Source organism: Bactrocera tryoni, chromosome 3 (assembly GCF_016617805.1).
Source record: "Bactrocera tryoni isolate S06 chromosome 3, CSIRO_BtryS06_freeze2, whole genome shotgun sequence".
Classification (NCBI taxonomy): Eukaryota; Metazoa; Arthropoda; class Insecta; order Diptera; family Tephritidae; genus Bactrocera; species Bactrocera tryoni.
This window is the reverse complement of record NC_052501.1, coordinates 67,884,904-67,908,755: the sequence shown is the minus strand read 5'-3', so window position 1 is coordinate 67,908,755 and position 23,852 is coordinate 67,884,904. Positions and strand designations below refer to the sequence as shown.

The following is a 23,852-nucleotide window of genomic DNA, read 5'->3' as shown; positions in this document are numbered from 1 at the left end:
AAGCCATCCGCAATTTGTGCAATTTGTGATTCGCTCAGAGCAGCGCTGGGCTGGATTATCGCGCTGCGATCGCAAGGCAAACAATTAAAGCAAAAAAGCGAATGAAAGTGGCGCTGAGAAAATAAAATTTAATTGCAATTAAGTTCTGTACACACGCGGAAATATCACTTTCATTGGAACAACAAGTGTGTATGTATCATAAATATGTGTGTGGTAGTTTCTTTTTTTCGTGTCGGACCAATTAAGCTCAAGTTGCAAGCCCGTTAATTTGAGCTTTGCGACAACTTACAAAGAAATCGTTTTGATCTTGATATTTGTGACTAGAATTAGTCGACGAAACCTTTCAACACTTCTCTTCAACAGCTTGATCTCATATTCAATAAAACTCGATCAATCCGAGGCTACTCTTCGAAGTAATAAACACTTTTAAATAAAGATTAATTTGTTGTAAACACAATTTTGTTGTTGTAAGGAAAAAGGTTCTGATTTTGATTCACCTTGAGCCCAACCAAAGCACACCCAAAAACCGATATTACAACCAGTCGTTCTTCCTTTTCGCTGCTTCTCCACCTGGTCTTTCCAACGGAGTAGAGGTCTTCCCCTTCCTCTGCTTCCCCCGGCAGATACTGCGTCGAATACTTTCAGAGCTGGAGTGTTGTCGTCCAATGGGACGACATGTCCTAGACAGCATAGCAGGACGGGAATAATGAGTGACTTATAGAGTTTGGTCCTTGCTCGTCTCGAGAGAAGCTTACTTTTCAATTGCCTACTAAGTCCGAAGTTGTGCCTGTTGGCAAGAGTTACTCTGAACTGTATTCCGAGGCTAACATTGACTTCGCAGTTTTGACTGTCAACAGTGATGTGAGGGCCAAGTCTTTGTTTGGGGACAGGTGATATTTCGACTCGTGCCTTGTTCACCACTAAACCCTTTTGCTTCGCTGCCTAATCCATTCGGAAGAAAGCAGAACTAACGGCGCGGGTGTTGAGGCCAATGATATCGATATCCCCTTATAGTATATACGTATGGTACCTTCTCTACTTAGGTCTGCAGCTCGAATTATTTTCTCCAGAAGTAGATTGAAGAAGTCCCCTAATAGGTAGTGGCCTTGTCTGAAGTCTCGTTTGGTATCGGGCAGCTCTGAGAGGTCCTTCTCGATTCTGACCAAAATTTACTTAACGTCAGTTTACACGATCCTATTAGTTTTGCGGGTATACCAAATTCAGACAAAGCGACATAATTGGAGCTCCTTTTCGTACAGTCAAAAGCAGCTTTGAAATCGACAAAGATCTGGTGTGTCAATCCTTTTTTCACGTGTCTTTTCTAATACTTGGCGCATAGTGAATATCTGGTCAGTTGTTGATTTTCCAGACCTGAAGCCACACTCATAAGGTCAAACATTCGTTTGAAGGCGAGCTAAAGTGAGAAAGCGAGACATTTCTTCCCAGGGTTGTGCGCTGGATTTGGAACCCACCACGTAAAAAAACACCCCCATGAAATGAAGATTGCATCACTGGCTGAGACAATAATTCAGTTCATTGTATTGTTGTTGTGTATACAGACGGGGAGCAGTATAAATTATTCAAAAAAAAATACCGAAAAATCACTCGGCAATGATAATGCTATTCAAATACCGACAAAAAGTTGCGCTCGCTCACATTAATTTTCATTTCGCTCGCTTAAGGTCGCTTCATCTCCAATGTAATTATAAATTTTCCTTTCTTTCTACGCACAACTAAAATTCTTTTCACAGTTTCTTTCCAACAACTTTCATTTTCATTTTCATTCCATTTAACTTTTCTCGGTAATCACTTTCTTATGTAAATTTCATAATATCGCTATCATTTACAACAACACAAAAGCAACAATGCCCCTTCGGCAGCACGCTTGGACCCGCCACACCAATTTTGGTGCATTCAGTAGCCAGCCACAACCAAGACAAGATTGTTGGAGTGTGCTCAATAACGAAAGCTGCATTTTCTACTTCGCCTTCCGCTCTCTCGCCGCAACGCTCTGTATGCGTTGGCGCTTTTAAGTAGCGCAGGGCGCGTGTATTTAAGGCATTCCGATTGTTGTATACCATTAACGCCATTTAGCACATTTCCCCAATATTTTGCCCATTACACACCCTTTTATGTTGCGTTTTTTTGTTGTTTTTTGTTTTTATTTTTTATCATTAGCGTTCAATTCGCTTGACTGAAAAGAAAGAGTTAAGCGGCAAACTCTCCGATAAAGTTAATTTTGTTTACTTGTTTGCGCTTGCTTGTTGGTATTGTTACTGTTGTTAGTGTCGTTGCTATTGTAAATTATGAGCATGCTGTCAATGACGCATCGCTCGAAGCGAAGGTGAAAGTGTACCCGTACGAACAAGCGAACAACCGAACATTCGAATATCTATCTTTGCTTCGCTTTAAATGCCAGTTTCAATGGCCTTTGCGAGCACACTTCACATTCAGCTTAAAGAAATTTGATTGAAATTAATTTTTAATTTAAATTAATTATTTGTGTTTTGGGCTTCCTTTGATACAAGTTATTTCCTCAAAGAAGTCAGTCGCAGTAATACAAGAGAACAGCTATATGCTATAGTTGTGGAATCTGAACAATACACTCGGAGATTGTGTTGCTGTTTTGGGTAATAATCTATGCCAAACCTCGTGATGATGCCTTGTGAAATAAACAAGTTTTCCATACAAAAATTTGATTTTGATGATTCAGTTTGTATGGCAGCTATATGCTATAGTAGTCCGATCTGAACCATTTCTTCAGATATTGTATGTTTACCTTGGAAAATAATAATCTTTAAATTTCGTGAAGATAACTCGTCAAATAAAAAAGTTTTCTGTACAACCCTTCGTTTCGGATCATTCAGTTTGTATGACAGCTTAACTCTATAGTGCTCCGATCTGAACAATTTCTATGGAGATTGTACCTTTACTTTGAAAAATAATCTATGCCAATTTTCGTGAAGATACTTCGTCAAATAAATAAGTTTTCTATACAAGCATTTGTTTCCGATCGTTCAGTTTGTATGGCAACTATATGCTGTTGGGATCCGATCAGAGCAATTTCTTCGCAGATTACACCACTGTCTTAGAAAATATCTCACGCCAAAATTCGTGAAGTTATCTTATCAAATAACAAACTTTTCCGTATAAGAACTTAAATCCGATGGTTCAGTTTGTATGGCAAATATATCCTATAGTAGTCGGATATCGGCGATTCTGACAAATGAGAAGCTTGTTAGGGAGTAAAAGACGTATGCCTAATTTTAGATTAATACTTCAAACACTGAGAGACTTAATCGCGTGAATTCAGAGAGACGGGTAAACAGATCGGCTCAAGTCACTGGTCCACAATAAAAGAAGGAAATTCGACCGAGTATGACTATGGCTATGGCTAGTTGAGTTCAAAGATTGGTCACCAGGGGTTCTAGGGATGGTCACAGGAATAATATACAGTTTAAAACTTAGATTAGGATTAATTGAGTTCGGTGCTTGATTACCAGGAGTTCTAGGGTTGGTGCGGCAGAAGAAGGCAATTCATAAAAAAAAGACAGTTGAAAATGGCATAGCTGTAATTAAAGTTAGATTCAGGCTAGCTGAGTTCACGGGTTGGCCACCAGGGGTTCTAGGGTTGGTCCACTGTTAAAACAGGAAATTCAATCGAGTACAAAATACAGTTAAAAGTTGTATTGGGTTTAATTGAGTTCGGTGCTTGATCACCAGAGATTCTAGAGTTGATTCATGCTTAAAGCAGCTGTATTTGAAATGAGATTTGAGTAACTTGAGCTCTGCTGCTGAACTTTTTGGGACATACGGATGGTCCAAAGTATCGAAAATACTTTCTTCACATGCATTCCAAAAATTTTGCACTCAAGTGTAATCTTTTTTAATTAATAAGAAACCGCGCTGTTATTTGAAGAAGTGCCCGCAAGCCAATTACAAAGACATTCTACTTGTGAAAGTCAAGTTTCGGTTGAAATATTTGGCAAAAAGTGCAGATTATTTCTTTTCTTCACTTGTTCGTTACAATCGTTTCGACAGCAGCAGATAAAAAGCGGCGCAATGGTGAGAGTTCAAAAATTGATAATCAACAAAGTACGTCGGTGCTGCGTGTTTTCGCGTTTTCGAATGCGACAATCAAAGCCCAAAGGTCTGCCACCTTTCGCAGCAAGCAAAAACAGCAAAAAATTTATTGAGTGCAGTGATATAAACGCATTAACTGTTTAAACGACAAAGTTTTATGGCGAGCGAGCTGCAACGACAGGAATGCCAAGATGACGCTTCGTTTTTGTGCCGATTTTTCAGTTTACGCCGCAGCTGTAAACTTTCCTGTCTTTGTGCGGTATTTAGTCGATGGAAAGTTACGTTAATGTTTTTAAAGAGAATCACCAAAATGTTGCGTATTTGGGTCACAATATACAGGGTGTTTCAGAGTGATTGGTGATATAGTAGTTATACTCTCAACAGGAACTCTTTAGTTTGTCACGAAGCTCGAAATAGTCAGAAGCAAACGTCGGAGACCTTGTAAATTATTTACCGCGTCAACCAATAGGAATGATAATGAGTTTGACAGCTCGTGGTGGCCACCTTTGTTTACGGATTTTTGTCAAATTTTGTCAGTGTGTTCAGAAAGATTTGTCATTTCATCATGGCATGGTACGACGCTTGGAAATGGTCCAAGAATTTTACGCAAAATCACGTTCTCCGGTGGCTACTGTAAGAGTTGATCGCGCAAGACACAGTCGGCGTTCTTCTGAGCCCGTTGTGCAAAGCATAATTTCAAAAGTCGAAAATGATTTAAGTCTCCACGATAGGTGGAAGTCCTGTCAAAGAAGAGTCCGTAGTGAAAAAAATATCGCTGCCGTTTAGGCCAGTACTGAGATCCGTCCGAATCAGTCGGTTCGACTTCCTTCTGGATAGTTGGGTGGTATTTGACTCTGCATCCGTATACAACTAAAATTTTGTTGGCACAAGAACTGAGGTCCACAGAACATTGCCAATTAGGCGCTGGAAGTGATAGAAGGCAATGACGATTTTCATCGAAAAATTATCTTCTCAGATGAGACCTATGGCTTAACGGCTTCCTCAACAAACAAAATTGTCGCTGTTGGGTTGAGTCAAATCCTCGGGTGGTTAGGAAGCACAATTGCATCCCAAAAAAGTTTACCGTTTGGTGCGGATTGTGGTATGACGCACTTTATTTTTTGCGCAATGAGGCAGGGCATGCCGCTACCATCAATAGCGAGCGTTATAATACGTTGATGACCAATTTTTTCCCGGAATTTGATGAAATCGACGCGGACGGTATCTAATTCCAACAAGACGTTGTGCCGGTTCAAGCTTCACTTCTAAATATAGACACATTGCGTGTAAAGTTTGGTGTCTAGTTAGTTTCAAGAAATGGTGTAGTCAAATTGAAGTCAAGATCATGAGCCTCTAGATTATTTCCTCTGAGTGTATGTATGTTTAATCAAAGGCTTACGCAAATGAATCAGCATTTCTCTAGGAGCGCAAAGACGCGCATTATACCGAAATGCTTTTCGAAAATTAGTGTAAAGGAGTGGAGATATGCTAAAATGTCAATATGACGATCTGAGTCAAACTGCTTATGTTTGAGGTTTTGAGATATCAATCGTAAATCTTGGACACGTCTCTTAAGAAGCTGCTCATTTGTCGATATCGGAACTCTTTATCATAGAGCTGTCATAGAAACTGCACGATAACAATCGAATCTTTACATGGAGAACTTTTTTATTTGCCACACAAGATAAATAATTTCTCAAGGCAGCGTTACAGCCTCTAAACATATTGCTCAGATCGTATATTCATATATACTATATATTATATAAATGATTTTACAAAAATTGAACTTTTATAGAAAATTTAAAATTGCAAGTGACGATTGCTTGAATAAAGGCAAGCTGTAAATATTAACATCGTTTGATTTTTTTTGGAACTTTTGTTCAGCGAATTACAGCTCCACGCTCTGTTGATTTTATGTGCGAAAAAGGTGGCGTTGCTGTCTCCAACTAATTTGCCGCCGAAGTAATTAAGTATTCACTGATTTTGAATTGTTCTCGTCCATAGCATGACTATCGACCATATAAAAAATGATATTATACCATATATGAATTGTTAATTGTCACACAAGTCAAAACTGCATATTTGAAAAGTAAAGTGTACAAAAACCGTTCACCATTAGTGTGAGTCTTTAATTGGTGTTTTAATTTACCGATCGAAGATACGGCAAACTATTGATTCGCATGTAAGCGAATGCGCTTAATTGGAATATTCATTATTTTGCTATATTAAATAATTTGTATGAATTTATTTATGTAATCTTTTGGGTGAGTAATTTCAGCTATAAATGTTTTAATTAACAAAAATATTACAGCATCAAGTGAAACAATTTTATTTAACAGAATGAGATGGAAAATGTTTTGCTTATATTTACATTTTTAATACTCTGGTCAGTATACATATGTACGTATATTAAGTTTGCCATGACGTTTGTAATACCAAGAAGTATGCTATCGAGACCCTAAAAAATGTATAGTACATACATATGTGATCAGCGTGACGGTCTGAGCTGTTGTAGCCATGTCCGTCTGTACGGCTGTCTGTATGTGTTCCTCAGTTTTTCGGATGAATGATTTACTACACACACGTCATTTTCTCTTTGATGAAACATTTTCACTGATATTGTAGATGGGCGCAATTGAGCCACAGCCACGCCTAAAAAACGCATTTAATCGAAAACATTGCATTCGATGGCATTATATAATATATGGAACTCGATTTCTTTTGCGTGGCCACCACGAGCACGCCTGCATAAGTTCAGGCGCTGGACACAATTTTTGACGCTTTTCAGGCATAAATCGGCCGATACTGCAGCAATTTCACATTCGATATTCGTACGAAGTTCAACAATCGTCGCTGACTTGCTGACATAGACCATAGACTTGACGTAGCGCCCCATAGGAAATAGCTAATGGCGTCAAATCGCGCGGCCTCTTGACCGGGCCATTTCGTGAGATAACACGTTCACCAAACTTGATTTTCAATAAATTGATTGTGACATTCGCTGTGTGGCTTCTGGCGCCGTCCTATTGTAACTACGTATTGTCCAAGTCCATATCATCCAATTCGGGCCAAAAATATTCGGTTATCATTGAGCGGTAGCGATTCCCATTCACAGTAACGTGCTGGACTTGATCTTCAGGGAAGAAGTACGATCCAATGCCGCCGCCGGCGCATAAGCCGCACCAAACCGTAATATTTTCGGGGTGCAATGGTGACTCATAGAGTACGTGTGGATTTTTACCTGACCAATAATCCATATTTTGATTATTAACGAAGCTATTCACCTAGAAATGCGTCTCATCGATAAAGATGATTTTTCGATGAAAAATTTCCAAGTTGTTGTTCAACACAAATTACGAACATACGATGATTCTGGTGGTCAAGTGGCTTCAGTTCTTGCCTCAATTTGACCTTGTAAGGAAGTACGCCGATATTTCTGCGCAAAACTCACCACAACGGCATCTCTGTGACGCGCAATGCTTGTGAACGACGTGTGAGAGACTGATTGGGTCTTCCTTAATTGATGCGCCAGCGGCCGCAATATTCTGACACTACGAGTACTTCTTTGTCTCACTGGCACGGAAACGTTTTGTACTGTGCCTGTGGATGAAAATTTTTCCACTAGACGCTCATTGTTAATCTGACAGAACGATTATGACGACCATAAATTGGACGTAACGTTCTTAAAGTTGAGGCCACTGACTCCGAATTTCAGTAGAAAATTTTAACAATTTCGACTCGTTGTTGCATCGTATATCTTTCCATGATGATATGAAAAACTTTACTGGAGAGAAATGTCAAAAGAGCGGAAAAAATATGTCGTCGTTTGCTGTCCCTATCGGTCTAATTTTGTATAACCCTATTGAAGAACCCAATATGCACCCATTGCAATACATTAAACGACTGAAAATAATCATTCCCACGTGAACGAATTATAGAAACTAAAATAGAAAGTCCTAAAGCACCCTCACATACTCTAAGTAAGAGTATGTCTGTACGTCAAAAATGTGTTGAATGCTTTTCATAGTCCACATATAGTATACTTCGTAGAATTATTTTCGATCTTCCGGGTGACTTTATACCTTATATATCGGTCAATATGTGTACCATCTTAACGAAATTGAGTGAGCGTGTTTTTCTCATGAGAGTGCAACTTTACGTGATAAATGGATAAAGTCGTGTTGAAACTATGTAGCCCAATCACCCATACAACTAATATCAAGATTTTAAACATCCAGTTGTCTCTACTTCATATTATTTTTGATGGTAGGTGAGCTACCTTAATGAATCTCAGAGAGCATCTTTTTCTGTTAATAATATGTAGGAAAGCCCAAAATAGATAAAATCGGGTCAGTACTACCCCCATCTCCCATATGCCAAATTTAAGATTTTCAAACTTATGTTTGGTCAATATGGAATAAATTTTTGCAAAATAAACTGAACTTGGATATACTATAATTTACTGCCGAAATCACATTCTCAAATTGAATAGGCCTTCTAAAATAAAGATTTCGAAGCTGTTGTTATTATGCAAGTTTTACTCACTTACTACTTATATGTAGGTTTTATCACTTATCAGCCAAATAACTAACCAATGAAACAAATAATTCTCATTTAGTTTGAGATGATATAATCATATATCTACATAAACAAATGTATATATAATGTATGTATGTAATATGTCATTGGAGTGAGCACACCTATGTACTATATGCCAGTGAGCGCACTAAAGCTACTGCCTTTCCAAAACCGGATTTTTTTAGCAAGATGTTAAATAGTTCAAGCGACTTTATGTGTTAAGTTTTCAAGGGCGAATATGAGTGCCATTCGTTAGAGGCGAAAGAGCGACATACTCTAAGATATGTTGTAAGGCAAATTCAAATGCAAAGTAAACGCCAAGTAAAGGTAGATTTTCCAAGATTTCATATAACTAAATAGTATGTACATAAATATATATATTTATATGTATTTATATTACATGTCCAAATATTTTAAAATGAAATATGCAATATCTCATGTAATAATAACGTACCATACTCATGCGGAGTCTCGAAATGCTTAAAGGGTCAGCAGGGTAATCTGGCCTGTTTTCTTGACATTTTTTTTCATAGAAATTTTTATTCCACAATAGAACTTTTTTCACATATCATGAGGTATCTCGTGGAGTGTATAAACAAATTTTTTCGGAATTTTTTGATGACATCTGTCGGAGAAATGGCTGGGTGAATGAGATGCGTTTTTTCACTGGCGGACACGATTTCTCAAGTTTGGAGCATCTGAAACACAAAAACCCAATTTATTGTTAAAAAGTACGTGAACGGTTATCGTTCCTACTAAAATCATAAAAAAAATTTGATAAATAAAAAAGTAATTAATATTTTATTTTTTTTTTAATTTTTCCCCACTTTTTTTACATTAATTTTGTCATACATTGTCAATAAATAATATAAAAATTATGAATCTAGCAGGGACGATAGCCAGGCGTTTTGTGAACGTTAAAAAAAATTAAGCAAATCCGGTGAGTAGTTCGACCGGAATCATGTTCGCCAGTTTAAAAAAGTGTGTTTTGAGAAAAACGCGTTTAAAGTTTGAGGTGTGCACTCCGAGCGCTCCGAACGTCGAGCGGTATTATTATTTTTGGGCCTTTTACGAAACCTTCCTATGGTAAAGTGGATTTCTACATTAATTCTAAGGGTCTAAGGGAAGAGAAAATGAAAAAAAAAAAACAAAAAAAAAAATGTTAATAAAGATTATCCTACCGATCCCTTACAGCGTCGAAATTTTTTCAGAAAAAATCAGCGAATTCATACTCGCATTAAAATTGCTATTCGAACTGCCATGCAAAGGGCTTTCCTTACCTTTCTGTTGTCATAAAAATATAATATCAATGATTCTATAAACTTACATATATGATAACAACAAAGTAAAAGTAGTAACCAGTTAATTCTGCCACGCTTTTCAACAAACAACTTCTAATATTAGATTCCGGATTTTTAGCTTTACCACTCAATCCATAATAATTTAATAAAAACAAAAGCTGCCATTCTCTCGCTTAATGAGCAAGTGAATGAAATTTATTCAGTAAAATACTCGTATGTATAAAAAATGCAAAGTCGTATTAATGTTCGCTTCGTGAATGTTTAAATTATAAAAAAACGCAAGATAACTATCATGAAAGCTTAAGACATAAGCGGGAGTGACTCATTTTGGTGACTCAAGTTGGTGCAATTGCGTAAAGGTTTCGGTTAATGATGGGATTGGTTACTTCGAATTGCCCGTAATAGAATTCGCAATTGATCTGGACAAGCAACTTATGGCAAATTATTATATTGTGACTCATTTAAGCACATTCTAAGAAGAACATTCTTGAATGTTAATCTGTGGTTATGTTGATATTAAGAGAGCATTTTACATTCTAATAATAATGTGTCCTTGTGCTAAAAATTCATTGAGTAGGGGTCCCATATACACATCTAATATAAGGTTTTTCAAGTGTCCTCTTGACTTTACACCATATATGTAAGGTTAGGTTAGATGGCTGATTAAAGATCGCACTTTGACTTATGTATATATGTAGTCTTTTGTGACTCCTGTGTTCGAACTTATAAATTACCAAAACACATAGTAAGCCAATACAAATTTGCTCAGGCGGTTAATTTCCATTCCCACCAGCTCGATGTGATGCCTGAATGTATACACTCAATCGTGTTGAAACAGTGTCCGCACATTAGTATTTTAGATTTCTTGAATAGCCAGAAGTCGCATGGAGCCAAATCGGGCGAATACCGTGTTTGGGGAACGATATGAATCTAGTTTTTGGCAAAAAATCTCAAAAAACTGATGACAGTATGACATTGCATTATCGTGTTGAAGGAACCAAGAGTGTTTTGCTTATAAATTCGGCCGTTTCAGAGGAATAACTTTAACGCATAACGCTCAAATAATATTCTTTGTTGACACTTTATACCGTCGGAAAGAGTCCATAGTGCTCCACACCTATATATGGTAATCATTTCACTTTACTTTTTACTCTATTTTAATACAAATGGAATAATGGCTCATGGCTATGGTCACGGAAAACGTTGAAGAAGTGGTTTTTGGAATCTACTTTAGCACGAAGAAAAATATATATTTTTTTAGTAGCAGAAATCTCTCAGTGTTGGTCGTGTAGTCATGGAAAACTTGTCTCATGCAAGCCGTCCATCCACCTCTGTTACCTCTGTCAATGACGATAATATCGAAAAGGTTAAATAAACAGTGATTGAAAATCGTCGTATGGTCATGAGAGTTACAAGTATAGCAGAGCATCTCCATATCTTAGCTTTTATGGTTAACGTTTTGAGAATAAAGCGTGTCAGTGCTAGACTTGAGCCAAAAGACCTGTATCTTTGTAGTCGATTCTAAAAGAGATCTCACTTGGATAGCTAGAACGCCAGATCGTTGTGATACCTAAACTTGCTTTATGGACTTTATGGACTATTAGACTAGAAATTGGCAAGCGCTTTGAGCCTATCACAAAAAAGAAGAAAGAAATGTTGGACAACGTAAACGACAATTCCTCATTCATCAAACTCAACATTACTGGTGTCGATACGTGGGTTTATGAATAGTGATTCGATGCTATACAACAATATAGTGAATGGTGCTTAACTAACGCGCCGAAACCGCAAATAACCAAAGTTCGCTGAAGGCACCGAAGGCCATACCAACCGAGGTTTATAACAAGCGTATGGGAAATTTTAAAAATTGGTTTAATCGTTGGCATGTTTGTGTTGATTTTTTGAAGACAATTATAAATATTTGTATTAAAAAACCTGAAAATGTAGTTTCTATTGTCAGTCCGTCGGAAATTTGGTATACTTAAAGTATTATCGTTATTCTAGGTTACTTAAACTCGGCTGTAAGCGGTGTCTACGCCAATAAAGAAGAGAGTAAGGTCAGTCAAAGCTAACTATATCATCAGAATTTAGTTATCTTCATGAAATTGTGCGAAAATATGATCCGGATCATAGTTTAGTACTAAATGCAATCAGCTCAGACCTCCCTCCAGCATCAATATAGCCAGACTTCAACGCAAATAAAGTGACTTTGTTTGACAAAAAAAACATAAAAACTTTTAGGCAACACCTGAAAATATTTCCCTCTCCTTAATTTCTGAATATTACTTTATTATAATTATTATTTTTTTTTTTTTAGCTTAAAAATTCCAAACAGGTGGCAGCTTTTGGTTTGTTATCATTTGAGAAAAATCCAAGAAAGATATTATTTCGCTTAAGCTATCATAAAGATAACTTTATTACAATTTGCAACAACAAAAATATACACCACAAAAGCCTCACAACAATTGTGCACATTTTCGCCGCTGCTCTTCTCAGCGAAAACGGTAAAATATCCAAAAGTATGCAAACCATTAAAATATAATTCAATCAACCGTCAGAGGCGATTCATCCATCAAATGCCAGCGAACGCGTTGCCCAAGTGTCTGTGTGTGTCTATGTATGTTGGTCAAGTGTAGCTGTGCGAGCAGCCGTCCATCCACCTGGCATTGAACAGCTACGCGCGCTCTTCTTCTTTTCGCCACCGTTCGGTGTTTATATTGCGAAATTGATTGTTTATGCATGTAACACCTGTTGTGGGCTAACTTTGCGGTTTAATTTTTCTGGTGTTGATTGAACACATCTTCTTCTTTGTCGCTCGTTTTAGAATCACCGCTAAGAAGCATTTTGTTAGAAGAGAATGCGGCACATTCGAAGCTGAGCGCTTCTCTCGTAGAGAGGACTGGGATTTATGCAAATTTGTTCTATAGTTTAGGTCACCAGTGGTTACGTCTTTAAAGCTGACTAAACTGCAGTAATTATCAATAAATGTACGGTGCGGAAATACCCGTTTAATTACATACTTTTCTGGTAGTAGATGTAATATCTATTAAATGGCTTAGACATGTAGTAATCACTTGGTGCCAGTTCTGGACTATGAGATGGATGCATAAGAACCTCTTTACTAAGCTCCGTGAGCTTGTGGCGATTCACTATCGATGTGTTTGGCCAGGCGTTGTCCCGATGGAACACGATTGCTCTCTTATTGAACAAAGTTGGCCGCTTCTGGGCGATTGCTGCCTTAAGACGGCCCAATATTCGATAACACAACTCCGAATAAAGAGTTGGGCCGTAGGAGATCTACTCAAGGTAGATAATTCCCTACCACTCCCATCAAATATATAGCAAAACCTTCTTGACCGTCAATCCTGGCTTCGTCATAGTTTTCGCCAGCTCACCGAGGATCACTCACGTTTGTTTTCGCTTGAGTTTGTCATAAGTGTCCAATTTTTCATCACCAGTCTATATCATCACCAGGTATATCGATTTTCTTGAGATTTAGCAATGATTCTCAAGTGGAAATTCAGTCCATGAGGTATTTTTTACGTTATCTCGAATGACACTCATACATCGAGATTTTAATTGTATCCAGCTTTACTTAAATGGTTCCAAATGGGTTTATACAATGTTTAGATCCTGGGGATCGAAATAGTTGGACTCGATACTTTCGATAGAAGGCCATCCATAAAGCAGCTCATCTTTGATATCAAAGTCACTGGAATGGTATCGACGAAATCAAATTTTCGATTGGTTCTTACTCTATTGGGACCATAGACACTACTACGATTTTTAGCAGCTTTTCTTTGCTGGTGAAAAATAAGTCTGGTTAGTTTAAGGTATCGATCATAACAGAATTTTGACTTGGACACCTAAGTACGCCAGTCCGTTGAGGTATCTATAACGTCTGTATACTAGATCTTAAGACACTAACAAATCGACAAAGTTCTCTGAGCCTACCACTAATTCGTTGAGGCGGCCAACTCAGTTTCGGCTATGACTTTTGATTCGCCAAAGGTAGTACTGAGTCACGTATACACAAAACTGTCTGTGAAGTTTTTTTTTTTAGTACAAAATCATATAATTCCAAGGCCTTATAGAGTAACCCGATCGCATTTTTACAATATGAGATTTTCATCATCAATTCCTGTATCTCATACTGAGGCTTAGAGCATCAATAAATTATTTCCTCTTGTAGGGTTCTCGAGAGCTTGTCGCTGCTAGCCATGGGTTATGCCACCACACCTTGAGATTATGCTTTAAACGTCTGTTAACAAAGCTCTGCCGAGTTCGAGAAACGTTGGACTTAGAGAGTCTGATTTTTATTTGCTCCATTTTAAGGTTCCCTACTTTTTTAAAGTAAAAATACAAAAACTTATTATTTTTTGAAGATCATCTCTTTTTAATGTTGTCCGCGCCTATGTATCAGATGGTCCATCCGTTGAGTCCAATTTTCGATGACTCGTTTGAGCATTTCGACTGGTAACTGGCGAATGACACGCGTGATGTTTTCCTCCAAGATCTGAATCGAAGCGAGATTGTCCGCATAGATTTTAGACTTTACAAATCACCACAGGAAAAAGTCTAACCATGTGATATCACATGATCTTGGTGGTCAATCGACCGGCCCAATAGTTGAACTTATGTGCGCATCGAAGTGTTCTCTCAATAAATCCATTGATTGGCATCAAATAGTCGGTTATTATGACGCAATAACAGTCGTCATTGATGGTTACATTCCCACCGTCATCATTTTTGAAGAAATATGAACCGATGATTCCACCGGCCCACAAACCATACCAAACCGTTGTTATTTCTGGATGAAATAGGAACTCTTGAAACTCTTCAGGTTGCTCTTTGTTCCAAATGTGACAATTATTCTTTCAATGGGTATGTATTGAGCCAGAAATGGGCATCAGCTGGAAAAAATTTGGCTCGAAAAAGTTGTATCTTCTTGGAACTTTTCAAGATCCCACAGAGCGAAGCGATGTCGCTTGTGTAGGTCGAGCGGCCTCAGTTCTTGTACGAGCTGTATTTTAGCAATTTAAGATATCGACGCAAAATCCGCCAAGTCGTTCCCTACATCAGTTAGAGTTGCTGTGAACGATGCGGAATCGACTCTCCATGGTCTTCGTGTTCGCTCTCAGTTACGGCTGCTGTATTTTCTTCACTTGGATCTTTAGATAGCTTTTCACTTAGCCTTATATATGTATATTTGTCTAAAACGATGTAAACTATTCAGCCTTGTACATATGTTTGTTGAAATATATCGAAAATCTTTCAGTAAACTAGTGCGATCACTCCTTCAAGCACTAAAATGTTCACTGACAGCAACTTCTTAAGAACGTTCTACAGCATAAGCTTCGAAACTCGCTAACAAATATGTACTACATAAGTGCACTTATATAACTCCCCTTCAAGCACTGTCTGCCACCCAAAAAGTTCACAATACCTACAATTTTATTTAGGTCAACTGTTCTTCAATAATCATTTACCGTTTAAGCACTCTTCACTTGCAACCGAAATTATGCATTTCACTCCATAGCCGGCAATCAGTAGGAAAAATAGTACGAAAAGCAGACCGAAACTTTACGGAAATCGCACCTCCAGCCACTTGAGCAACTGTGGTGGCAGCACTGCCTATCAGGCGCATCAACGCTCTCGATCTGATGCAGCCAGCATCTGGTCAACAGACAATTGATGACGGCGCATTAACTTAGCGGTCCAGTAGTTAAGTTGGCTTATGTAACAGCGCGATGATGCGGACAAGCATTGTTGCAAGAGGGTTTGAGGGGAGAATGGAAGCGAGCAGATAGCCGGACAGCGTCGTCACTTGAGTAAACGCTGCAACTGAATTTCAAGTGAAGCAGTGCTCAGCACCCATTCGGTGCTTGATTGGTTTTCTATAACTCGTATATTTAGTCGAACACTTTTTGTTTTAGCAAGTTTCCTTTGAACTTTAATTGCGCGCCTTGCTGCACGTTTCCAATTAAACTTTGGTAATTAGAATGAATGAGCGGGAAAATTTCACGAGAATTAATTTTTGCATTGCGTTATCAATACATTTAAAGCACTTATATTTATAAACAATGGATTCTAACTAACTGTGATTTACTATTTATTCCGCTTTAAAAGGTGGCGCGTATGCAGCTGTATAGCATAGTTACCTGAACCGACAACCCCACAACGAGATTTAGACGATAGCAGCTTGAACATATTAACGGCTGTGACACGCAGCGGTTGGCTCAGTTGGAGTAGAAGTGCGCGCAAAATGACAACCCGCCAACACAGTTTCCAATGGTGCCTGCTTATAACGGCTGCGATTTTACTGCTGCCAGCGGCATATGGTAACTTCACACAGCCAAGCGCCTATATACCTTGAAAACTATAGAAATTTTCTGCTTGCAGGCTTTCCTTTCATCTTCAACAGCAACCGTAAGGTGATCAACTGGACTGTGCCGGAAGACGATTGGGAAATCCATGCAGCGCCGCGCAGCATAACGCCGCACGTCGAACTGAAAAAGTTTCCGAACCGCACAAACGCCGAACCGGGACAGAGCGATGAAGAGTTTTTGGCGCGTTTGCGTCAACTCAAACGCAACGACACAATGGCGCGCATGCTGTGGTATGACACTACACCGGATGGGCTTAGCTACCCACCGTTCGTGGACAAGGCGCTGAAGTTGTTCAATCTCAAGCAGGTGGCGTTCGAGATCGAGAACAGCGTAATGTCCAAAGTCTCATGTACCGCCTGCAAGGCCGGCGCTGGACTGCTGCAGCATTACATACGCGCGGGCAAAACCGAGGCGCAAATCATCAAGTTGATTTACGAATTTTGCGTTAACCTCAACATACAAAGTCCACGCGTGTGTGAGGGCGTCTCGACACTCTTCGGCAGTGAAGTGATTTATGTGCTGCAGCGCGTCAATCTCGGCCCCGATGAGATTTGCAGTTTTGTGATCGGCGACGCTTGTGGTGATGTTTACAATCCGTACCATGAGTGGGAAGTGATATTTCCGCCAGTGCCTAAACCGCCGGTTGCCGAAGTCGGTATGCCAAAAGAGGCAGCGCCATTCTTCAAAGTGTTACACATCTCAGATACACACTACGATCCGCACTATGTGGAAGGCTCCAATGCTAACTGCAATGAGCCGTTATGTTGCCGATTGAGCAGCGGACGTCCCTCGAATCCGAACGATGCGGCCGGTAAGTGGGGCGACTACCGCAAGTGCGATACGCCGAAACGTACGGTGGATAATATGTTGGAGCATATCGCCGATACGCACAAAGATATTGACTATATACTGTGGACGGGCGATCTGCCGCCACATGACGTTTGGAACCAAACGAAGGAGGAGAATTTGGAGATTATCAAGGAGACTGTACGCCAAATGACGGAAAAGTTTCCCGGCATACCGATCTTCCCGGCGTTGGGCAATCACGAAAGTGCGCCAGTGAACAGCTTTCCGCCGCCGTATGTGAACCAAGTGGACATCTCTATATCGTGGTTATATGATGAATTAGATGTGCAGTGGCGTCGTTGGCTGCCACAGAGTGTCTCGCATACTGTGCGACGTGGCGCTTTCTATTCGGTACTCGTGCGGCCGGGCTTCCGTATTATTTCGCTCAACATGAATTATTGCAATAATAAAAATTGGTGAGTCAAAGCTTTAATTTAAAATCGTACCGGTTTGTTGTACTAAATTGGTTTATCCTCAAGGTGGTTACTGCTCAATTCCACAGATCCGGCGACGGAGCTGCAATGGTTCATATATGAGCTGCAAAGCGCTGAGTTCTCCAACGAGAAAGTACATGTGATCGGTCACATACCGCCAGGTCATCCGGATTGCTTGAAGGTCTGGTCTCGCAACTTCTATCGCATCATTTCGCGTTACGAGAGCACAATTACCGCACAGTTCTACGGTCACACGCACTTTGACGAGTTCGAAATGTTCTACGATCCGCATGACCTTAGTGAGTAGTCTTAAAATAAATTAATTGCCAATGAAGTCAAATTATTAGTAATACGGGTTTACGCTCTCAGGTCATCCCACAAGTATAGCATATATTGGACCATCGGTATCACCCTATTATGATCTAAATCCGGGTTATCGTGTGTACTATGTTGATGGTGACCACGACACGACCACACGTCTAGTCGTGGATCACGAGTCTTGGATCATGAATTTGAAGGAGGCAAACCTTTACGACTACCCGATATGGTATAAGTTGTATACGACACGTGCGGCGTATAATATGAAAGCACTTAGGCCTGTGGACTGGAGCAACCTAATCGATGAGATGGCGAATAATCAAGAATTATTTGATTTGTATTACAAGTAAGTGAGATTGGTCATTAAATTAAAGTAAGAATGATGGAACCGATTTTGATGACCACAGATTTGTGTAATTAGCCTTCACTCCAAGAGCAAAGTAACGCAATTTCTTTGGTTTCGTCGATTCTGTTCCGTTAAATTTTATCTCAAAGTTGCACCACACAATGGAAAGCCAATTGGCGTACATATCAATAAATTAATGAAAACCGTCGAGTCCGACCGTCATGTAAGCACTTTTTCAATCGCCTAGGAGCTAAGAATTGCACCAAAACTGCTTATGCCCATTTACATAACTTGAGCTGGCGATTACCATGGTTGAACAACAGACTGTACCGAAAGTTTTGTTATGCGTTTGGTGGGTTTGGCAGATAATCATCTATCATGAGCTAACCCCTTACGGTCACACTCCTAGCTCGGACCTGTACTGGCATCAGTCGGACCGTCTGAAGGAAGCAATCGTTCAGAGACTGCACACATCTATAAAGATTAGCCAGATGTTCCGGGAGCTTGGTTAAGAGGTTTTTATACATCTTTTGATAGAACAAACCTGGCATAAAGTGTTTATTGTCTGTTCGTGTTTAAAGCGAATGGTTTTGTTAAAGAAAAATTCATCTCAAGAGAAGCCTCGGCAGCCCCAGTCTTTTGCCACATCGATAGTGACTCGATAGATGCTCCGAGGAGCTTGGTTGGGAGCTTCTTATGTATCCACCTTATGGTCCGGATCTGGCTTTAGGTCGTTACTAACACTTCCTACTTATGACGTACAATTTTGCTGGTGAAAAATATACCTCAAGAGAAGAAAATCGACTTTTCCATATTTTTACCTTGATGAAGGCCAAATGTTTGAGCTAAACCGGATCAATTTAAGTCTGCTAAAAGAAACTTCTACTAAAAGATTTATGTTTACTAGACCTTATATGAATATTAACCGAGACTTTGGAATTCCTGACCGTCGCATAAATTCACGAACGTGTATAAACCGGATATACATGCAATGAGTAACAAATAGTTTACCCGAAAACCTCTCTTATAAGAAAATATTATATTCTTCTTCGTCGAAACAAATACAACTCTGCCTTACTATTAACCTCAAATGAAAACTTACTTCTTTTGCCATAAATACTCAACATTGTTGTTGCATTTTGCAGAAACTACTGGAAGAACTCACCCATACGGCCGGTATGTGACGCCGAATGCCGTAAGCGTATGTTGTGCGACTGCAAGAGCGGACGTTCGCACGACCGACGGCATTTCTGTGAAGACGTCGAGGCGAAGGTGGACGACGGCTCGTCGAAATCCTGGAAGTCATGGCTGTACCGCGGCTTGACGAACTCGTACGTAAAACTTTTTGTGTGAATGCATTACCGTTATGTACTTAAACATTAATGAGAAAAGTTTTGTTTGGTGAAATTGTTATTGGTGCATTGTCTTGAAATCGGCACATAAATGTTGGTATATTGGAAAAAATGTTGCATAATTAGTGTTTTAAGGTAGTAAGTAGCACATTTGTGTAGCATCAGTGGATCTTGTGTTCATACTTACGCTTTGTACATATTTATAGCGTTTTATTTATATATAAAATTTTATTATATTTATGTATCTTTATTAACTTATATTTTACCCGATATGTTACCTTATATATTACCCTATTTATTATCCTATTTTAACCTTATCTAGCCTCTTATTATATGTCATAGTTCATAAAAAAAGCAAAAACTTAAAATTTTCAAATTCTTTTCCTGTGTCCATTGTCCTCTCGTTCTGCCACTAACCACTGCTTGTCAGCTGCTTTTCATTGTACATAATCTGTTATCTCTTATCTTTGCTTATCTTGTAGTGTTTCCGCTGTTACCAACACATATGAAGCTGTTTCGAACATTTTTAGTGACTAAGTACCTGTAAATAAATTAAAAAATCAACTTAATTAATTAATTTAGTTTAATTAGCGCTAATCGCTTATACATCGTATACACCTTAACTATTTCCGCGACAACTACGGTTGCGCGACGTAGAATGAGTTCATTTAAGGAGTTATATCCACTTCAAGTAAAAAATTTTTTTTGCGAATTTTTTTTTGAAGAAAAAATTTTTTTTAATAAATAATTAAAACCTAATATGCATTGAAAGCATTTTAAGTGCTTTAATAATTGGCGATTAATTTTAAGAAATTTTGGATTACCTTGAACTTGTAACCGAACTCCAGCGGATTGCCGAAAAAAGGAGAAAAAGATTTTTCTTCTTAAAATTAACTCAAAACCGAAAACTAAAAAAACATATTATTACTATAGATGAATACGAATGATCGACTAACTAGTCAATATTCTGATATTTGAACAAGTGGGGACACCAAAAAAAAATTTAATTTAATTTTTTTTTGTAGTGGCTTATGGGGTTACATGGATTTCGTCGAGCAAAAAGTGAGACATTTTTAGTAATTTTTTCATTTAAAAAATTAAATATTTTTTCAAACTTCTTATTATGCCAAAGCTACATATTTTGCAAAAAAATTATGCAATTTTGAAAGAAAAATATTCAAAACTCCGCCATTGCTGTCTTTTCCGGCAGTCTTTCAGAAAAAAGCTGGCCTCAGCGTTTACTACAGAACTTCTTACAGGCTCATCATAAGCAAAAAGAAAAAAAACCATGTTTTAATTATAACCAAAAATAAAGTATTGGAAGAAGGAAAAACAAAAAAAAATGTGAAAATTTTTTTTCACAGTTTTGACAGACGTTTTTACAAAAAATTGCAAATTTTGTCGAAAATTTCGCGACTTTTTTTTAAATATAACAGTTGTAATGAACAAAAAATTTCTTCGTGTAAGACCTTGTAAATTATTTCTCGAAGAATTCTATACAATTTCATTAAGATCGGTATTACTCGGAAACGCGAAACCCATGTAACCCCTTAAAAAATCTGAAGTAACATTCAAAACTTTATTCCTTCGATCATTGCTCGAAAAATTTATCTAAGAAGATCGTGTGAAAACTCAAGTCGTTTGGTCTAACTTGAGAATTTAGACCGCGAAACCCATGTAACCCCTTAAAAAAACGAAATTATAATCCAAAACTTTATTCCCTCGGTCATTACCTGATAAATTCATCTAAAAAAAGTCGTGTGAAAATTTAAGTCGCTTGGTCCAACTTGAGAAATAGGCCGTGAAACCCAAATCCAAAACTTTATTCCGTCGATCATTACCCGATAAAAGTATGAAAAAAAATGTGAAAATTCAAGTCGTGATTTTAGACCGTGAAACCCATGTAATCCCTTAAAAAACGAAATTATTATCCAAAACTTTGTTCCCACGTTCATTACCTGATAATACATATATCTAAGAAGTTCGTGTTAAAACTCAAGTCGTTTGGTCCAACTTGAGAATTTAGACCGTGAAACCCATGTAACCCTTTAAAAAATCGAAAATAATATCCAAAACTTTATTCCCACGTTCATTACCTGATAAATTCATCTAAAAAAAGTCGTGTGAAAATTTAAGTCGATTGGTCCAACTTGAGAATTAGGCCGTGAAACCCAAATCCAAAACTTTACTCCGTCGATCATTACCCGATAAAAGTATGAAAAAAAGTGTGAAAATTCAAGTCGTGATTTTAGACCGTGAAACCCATGTAACCCATTAAAAAAACGAAATTATTATCCAAAACTTTATTTCTTCGATCATTACCTGATAAATATATGTCTAAGATGGTTGTGTGAAAGCTCAAGCCGTTTGGTCCAGAAAGCTTCCTCTCCGACTTTGAAAACAGCTTTTCGAGAAGAACTCGTTTAAAGTCAAAAATATTTTTACAAATTCGTTGATATCTCCCAAACTATTTTGCCGGTTCAGCGCCAATATATTCGGAATAGCTATATAAGCAATAAGAAAATCGCCTTTTTGTACATTCACCAGAGGATATAACTCACAATATACAGAGATATAACTCCCCAAAGAGTAGTGGATATAGCCCCTTAAAAGTAGTGCCCACATTTTAACCCAAAACTAACACATTTTACTTATTAATTATGCTTCAATAAACGCACTTATGCAACAAAACGGTGTTTGGAACAACAACAACAACAAAAACACATACATATGCACTGCAAAACATACTACTTGGCTAAACACAAAACACGGTGCGTAACGGCACAAATTGCAACTCGCCAGCGAGGAGAACACAGCCGAGACCACAACCGAAAAGTGGCGAGTGCCCGATGTGCTTTACATATTTAGACGCTGAGCGGGTGAAGGTGGGCTGAAAACGCGGCTTGCTTTTTATTTTAGAATTTTATGTAATTTTAATTTTGGATAATTTTACAATTCGATATAATTTTGTAAATGGATTTGGATTTTGGATATGATTTATGGTGGCTGGTGGCGCGTTATGCCGCGGTTTATGGGCACTTGAAAATCAAAAGTTCGTGCAACCAACGCACCAAACTGTGAATATAAAATGTATATATATAAACTATAAACACTTTTAATTATTACAAATACAAATAGACAAATAAAAATGGGTTCCAACAAAAGCGCTTTACACATTTCTTCTGCAATCCCCCTCAAATCTATAGTTATAGTCTGATCTCGTCCATCACGTACCTGCCCAAGTACCTGATGGGCTTCGGCTGAAGCGGAGTTGGCGCCAGCGATAGCTGATGTAAGCCTGTTAGTATCCTAATAAAAGAAAAAGGCCAAAACGAATATACAACGCGCGGACTTGAAATCGAGAGAGAGAGAGAGGGACCAGAGCTGTACATACTGTAGCAAGTTGAGAGAATTTCTCCTGTAAAAGTGCAAACAGAACAAACTCATATGCAAATTTCTATTATAAAATATTTTAATTATAAAAATTATTTAGGTTGTAGCTATAAAATAGTGTGTGTGTGTATTAGGGTGGGTAATTTTTTTTTATTAATTTGGCGATTCATTTTAAGAAATTTTGGTTGTCGATCTCAACAATGAGCTCCGAAAACTGGCGTCTAGCGATGTTTTTTCAGCTTAAAATTGTATCAGAACTTTAGATACCGTTAAAAAATATATGAAAACAGTAAAAAATATTAAATGCATAATAAAGTAAAAATATCTAAACTTTTTAAAACTTTCAACTATTATTTTAATAATTTTTTTCTCGTCATTTCGAACATTATTTTCAAAAAAAAAAATTTTTTGTTAAATAAAAAATTTTTTAAATTAAAAAAAAATCCGAAAGATCGAAAATCATTATTAAGATCGAAAATTAATATTACAAAAAAATTTAAAAGATTTAAAAAAAAATTTTTTTTACCCACCCTAGTGTATGTACATTAGTTATGTGATTATTAGCATTAAGTATAATTATATTTAAGTAGTACATTAAAGCAGCAATATTAACAAAATGAAAAGTCAAATATTTATAAGAACACGCACACACACATACATACATAAATTAAACAAAAAAAGCTGTCTCGAATACTCGGAACTTGTTTGCTTCAAAAAACGCCCACTTTCTTAGCTGTAAAATTTAAGTTAAACGTAATTTTTAACTTAAAAAGTCAAAGCTAACCGTAAACGCACACACACAGTCATAAAGT

The 23,852-nt window shown here is 37.9% G+C and overlaps 1 protein-coding gene across 3 annotated transcripts in view; it reads left to right on the top strand.

Annotated features, from left to right (window-relative positions):
• The window catches only part of LOC120770858 (sphingomyelin phosphodiesterase), a 33,053-nt gene extending 9,697 nt beyond the window's left edge, over window positions 1–23,356 (top strand). Inside the window, exons 2-7 of one of the 3 annotated variants that reach the window (XM_040098472.1) lie at window positions 16,092–16,303; window positions 16,365–17,613; window positions 17,677–17,930; window positions 18,001–18,295; window positions 19,441–19,626; window positions 22,854–23,356. In XM_040098472.1, the coding sequence (XP_039954406.1) occupies window positions 16,228–16,303; window positions 16,365–17,613; window positions 17,677–17,930; window positions 18,001–18,295; window positions 19,441–19,626; window positions 22,854–22,911 (2,118 nt within the window). In that variant the 5' untranslated portion in view covers window positions 16,092–16,227 and the 3' untranslated portion in view covers window positions 22,912–23,356. Of the gene's footprint in view, window positions 1–16,091; window positions 16,304–16,364; window positions 17,614–17,676; window positions 17,931–18,000; window positions 18,296–19,440; window positions 19,627–20,129; window positions 20,221–22,449; window positions 22,812–22,853 lie in introns of those variants that run through there. The other 2 variants (XM_040098471.1, XM_040098473.1) reach the window with 2 other exon arrangements.
• Window positions 23,357–23,852: the final 496 nt, after the last annotated feature.